The 5,070-nt window shown below is 37.3% G+C and overlaps 1 protein-coding gene across 7 annotated transcripts in view; it reads left to right on the forward strand.

Annotated features, from left to right (window-relative positions):
* mid1 (midline 1) overlaps positions 1-2,867 on the forward strand; it is a 40,453-nt gene extending 37,586 nt beyond the window's left edge. For all 7 annotated transcript variants that reach the window (XM_008400353.2, XM_008400407.2, XM_008400398.3 and 4 more), the window contains 3 exons: positions 69-230; positions 334-541; positions 738-2,867. In XM_008400353.2, coding sequence (XP_008398575.1) covers positions 69-230; positions 334-541; positions 738-1,086 — 719 coding nt within the window. In that variant the 3' untranslated portion in view covers positions 1,087-2,867. The remainder of the gene's footprint in view (positions 1-68; positions 231-333; positions 542-737) is intronic.
* The last annotated feature ends 2,203 nt before the right edge of the window (positions 2,868-5,070 follow it).

Genomic DNA, 5,070 nt, shown 5'->3' on the forward strand with positions numbered 1-5,070 from the left:
TCTGCTAACTAAGCCTGTGATTAACTGCTTGTTCCTCGTCAGTGACTTTCTGTATGTCTGGACTGCAGGTCTGTGTAACTCTGTTGATAGTTGGATGATCGTCCCAAACATCAAGCAAAATCAATACACCGTGCATGGACTCCAATGTGGCACCAACTACATTTTCATAGTGAAGGCCATAAACCAGGCTGGAAGCCGCAGTAGCGCCCCGGGGAAACTCAAAACCAACAGTAGGTCATCGTCAGCTGCAAATATTTACTGATACTAAGTGTTTTAATAATGAATAAAAAAAAAAATTAGATGTGAATAAAACAACAACGGATTTCTTTTAAGGCCAGCCATTCAAATTGGACCCAAAGTCTGCTCATCGGAAGCTAAGGGTATCCCACGATAACCTTACGGTGGAGAGAGATGAGACGTCATCTAAAAAGAGCCACAGTCAGGAGCGCTTCTCCAGTCACAGCAGCTACGGGGTTACTGGGAATGTCTACATAGACAGCGGCCGCCATTACTGGGAAGCTCTGATTGGAGGAAGCACATGGTAAGAGCATTTTGCACTGATTTGGATCACTGAGCTTGGAATGAGTCTTGCTGATTGGTCCAGTGTAAAGTAAGTCTTAAGACTGAAGGAATATACTCATCTGATGCACACATTATAGCATTCATCTGGGTTTCTTTTTTACTACGGTACTTTAAATCAGCCATTAAGTTCAATGTGTCACTTTTCACACACTCAGGTTTGCTGTGGGGATTGCTTACAAGTCTGCACCAAGACACGAGTGGGTTGGCAAGAACTCGGCCTCCTGGGTACTCTCCCGCTGCAACAACTCGTGGGTGGTGCGCCACAACAGCAAGGAAATCCCCATCGAGCCTTCGCCCCACCTGCGGCGCCTTGGGATACTGCTGGATTACGATTCGGGGTCTCTCTCCTTCTACGATGCCGTGGCCTCGCAGCACTTGTACACGTTTGACATTGACTTTGTTCATCCAGTCTGCCCGGTGTTCAATGTATGGAATAGATGCTTGACGGTCCTCAGTGGACTGCCCATACCCGATCATTTAGAGAGCACAGACTTTAACCACTGATGATGTCGATGCATTGTCATGCAAAAGTATTCATTCCCTTTGAACGTCCACATTTGTCTTGGTATGACCACAAATTTTAATATATTTTCTCGGGATTTAATCTGACAGACACAAAGAACGGCATAATTGTGAACAGGAAGGAAATAAGACATGGTTTTCGAATGTTTTTTTAAGACAACAATCTTAAAAGTATGGGTTGCGTTTGTATTCATACCCTTTAGATCAATGCTTATTAGAAAAATGTTTCATGGCTGCAACTCTTTTAGGGCCTATGTTTCTACCAACTTTGACCATTTAGAAAGTCGAATCTTTGTCAATTCTTTTTTGCAAAAGAGAAGAATTGATTAGCTCAGTCTCATGGGTTGGAGACCATTTGTGAACATTTATTTTTGATTCTTTCCATCAGATATCAATTAGATTTACTGTAGGTCTGGACTTTAACTGAGCCTTGCTTGCATTCTATGCTTTAGTGCCCATTGGAGCTCCGGCTGAATGGTTAGAGTAGTTTCTGCAGGACAGCCTCTCATAGGTCTTCTTCCAGGATTGCCTCGTATTCATCTCTTCATTTTCCCAAGTTCTGATCAGCTTCTCTGTCCCTGCTTTAGAAAAACATCCCCACAGCATGAGTCTGCCACAACCATCATTTCATTGTGGGGATAATAAAATGTGTACACTTTCTGTATGCAAGGAAAACTAGTTCAATTTTGGTATTTTATGACCTGCACACCCTTTTCCATTTGTTTACTCTGTCATTTTGATACACTGTGCACATTCTCCTTTTTTGACAATGGCTAAATAAATACGTAGATTAAATCTAACTCAGGGGGACTTTATTTACAAATTAGTTGACTTCTTAAGGAAATTAGTTACACGTGATTTTCTTTACAGTTATGGGAGAAAAGGAGCTGAACACAAAATAATGTCAAAATATTCAGGTATTTATTTGGATGAAAATTTGAAAACTTTGTGTCATTTCCTTCACATTTTGCACATCTTTCTCTTGGTCTATCACATAGAATCTTCATAAACGTATTGAAGTTGTGTTACGGTTGTAATATTAAAGAAATGCGGAAAAGTTTAAGGGGAATGAATTTTGCAAACTACTGTACATAAGTGCATACATGCGAGACGAACTGATCTAAAAAGCAAACAGGACTGAATTAAGTTTTTGTTACAATTTACTGGAATTATTTAAGTACATTTCAGGCCCTGGAGAATACTTTTTCCTTGCTTTGCACAATTATGTATAATACTCTATGGGGTCAGATTAGGAATTTGTTAAAATCTAAAGTTCAAGGCAATATTTTCAAAGGGCTCAGGAGAATTTTTTATTCTTTCTTGTTGCTTTGTTTATTTTTCATTGACGATGTTGATGGACGTTCATGCACAGACTGCAACAAAAAAAATAAATACTTTTTATTCACAGGCTTTTTTTTTAAAGTCAGACTATTTTATTGCAGTGCAACTGATTTGTATTAAATGCCAGCACTTTGATAAGAAAGCTGTCACTATGAAATGCATTTCTAAGCCAACTTCTGTCAGAATACTTTCTTCACTTGTCCTTGCGTTCTAAGAAAAAGAAGGGTTTAATCAGAATAGAGCAGTTTCACTCAGAAAATCTGATTCTTAAAGGGTTTATTTCAAAATTTTTAAGTACTTACTATCTGTAGTTGCTTGATCACAGTTTAGAATCTCCTCACTACAGCAGCTTCAATGCTTCATCGCAGTTTTCACATTTACATATCCTCACAAAGGCGAATTAAAAACCTACTCCAAGTGATCATCTGTGTGACCTTATCCTTTTGTTCTGTGATGCTCGGTTAACACTACAAATGAGTCCCACAAAGTTGGTAATTTCATGGAATAAGCACTCATTGTTTACAGCCATTATTGTGGGATTTCCCATCTTTGCTCAGTCGTGTTTTCACAACACCTGCACCACAGAGCGACGTGTCAATTTTTACTGCTTTACCAGGATCTTCTCTGACCCACACTGATCCAAAATACCGCCTCTGACAAGATTGACTCTGACATCTCTTTTTGTGCCAGAGTAATTCAGCCTGAATTTTGCAGCGTCTCCTTTCAACAAAGAAGACAAGGGGGAGGGAGAAAAAAAAAATATCTGAACTCTGCATGACCTCCCCAAGAGACACCCCGCAGACAAAGCTGTAATGCACAAGCACCACCTCCTCATCCATGTAATACCACCAGCCTTACATTTGGGGATGTGCTCATTTTTGTGTGTTGAGACTTCTTTATAAGAGATTTTATTTAAGTTTTCCTAATTTTTTATAAATATTTGACATGCAAAATTAGTAAAGCCCTTTTTTAATAACACCTTTGGAAACATTTAGATTTAAGAAACAAAACATTTGTCACTACATGCTCATTTAAAAAAGAAAATATGCCTCTGAGGCAAAAAAAAAAAGAGGCACATACAAAACAATTTATGCTGCACGTTTTTAAAATGTGCCGTAAAAATGCCGTTTCTCAAAAAGTATTTATTGTCGAGTATTTGTTTCTCATGAGACAAAAGGATGTTCCTGCATGAAGGAAAAAAATACTTAATGTTTTGCCTTTCAAAGTAAAAGACAGACCAATCACAGCCTCAGCAGCTTTAAAATCTAGGGCAGCGTGTGTTGATATCAGAAAACCTTAAAATTACATTTTCAGAGAGACTGAGGACATAAATGGCCCAATTTCTGTGATGAATAGATGAGAAAAATTTCCCAGGGCTCCACCTACTGGATTTTTATTTTTTTTGTAATAGATACTGTACATGGCGAGAGACTCTAACTCTCAGAACAATTCTTTGACTATATGAACTTTTAAAATATTTAGATCTCTGCTTTGCTTTTATTCCCATTTTAATCAGAAGGAAGGCTTAGGTTTGAGAATATAAGCCAGTTTCTAAACGTATAAAGTGGTTTTGCTTTTCAAGTCATCTAACTATATATCTACAAATTATTTATTCAAATATATCAAGTTTTATAACAAAATTAATTAACAGTATTAGGAAAAATGTGTAGAGAGAAAAACAACTCATTCAAAAATATGGATTGAATGAATAACCAAACAACTGAAAGCGACAACATAATATAAACAAAGAGAACTGTGTTAAATTCTAAACTATTGTCCTAAATCTGGAAAGTCTTGCTTTGCACAATTATGTATAATAATTGCGGGGTATTAAATAGTTCAAACAAACAAAAAGACAATGGATTTTAAACTTTGAAACTGTGAAGACATTGCACATAGTAAATATTGTGACACACAACTGAGTCTTTGTTACATTTCTATGCAAATGTTGAGTGATGGATTCTGTTGATGTATCTGCTGACTTTTAAGGTTGTTTGAAAATTTACCAAATTTTGTTTTTGACAAATATAAAAATATTGCATGTTACACACTGCTTCCTACTTAGAAGATTTTAATGTCCAGCATTATATAAAAAATATTGATTTCTTTTGCTTACTTTAAAGTGAGTCTGTAACTTAACTCCAGGTAAGCATTAGAGTAGAACGTAACTTATTTTCTTCAGAAATATTTTGTGGTGGAAATATAATCGTATAAAACAAAAATACATCAGAATAAATTAATAAATGGTCAAGTAAATAGCCCACACTTGATTACGATTTTTCATTTGCTGGCTCTGCACCATTTACACACCGGAGAGGCGCGAAACCGGTGAGCGGAGTTTGCACTTCGTACGGCGTGTCGAACAGCTTTTGTCACACTCAACAACGGCAGCCGGGATGGATGTGTGATTGATATAAAATCAATGGAAATGTTTTCATTTTAGTGACGGATGCCAAATGTCAGACAGTCCTTTGATTTAAATTGATGCATTCTGTACTTAGGAAAGGAAACTACAAATTACCCGAGTTTTTACCGAGTCACTTGCCGACTGACTGGAAAAGAAGATACCCACATTCTTCTTGATTCCTATTGGTGTAGCCTTTCACGAAGCCCCGCCCAAACTCC

Source organism: Poecilia reticulata, chromosome 2, assembly GCF_904066995.2.
Source record: "Poecilia reticulata chromosome 2, P_reticulata-male-v2, whole genome shotgun sequence".
Classification (NCBI taxonomy): domain Eukaryota; kingdom Metazoa; phylum Chordata; class Actinopteri; order Cyprinodontiformes; family Poeciliidae; genus Poecilia; species Poecilia reticulata.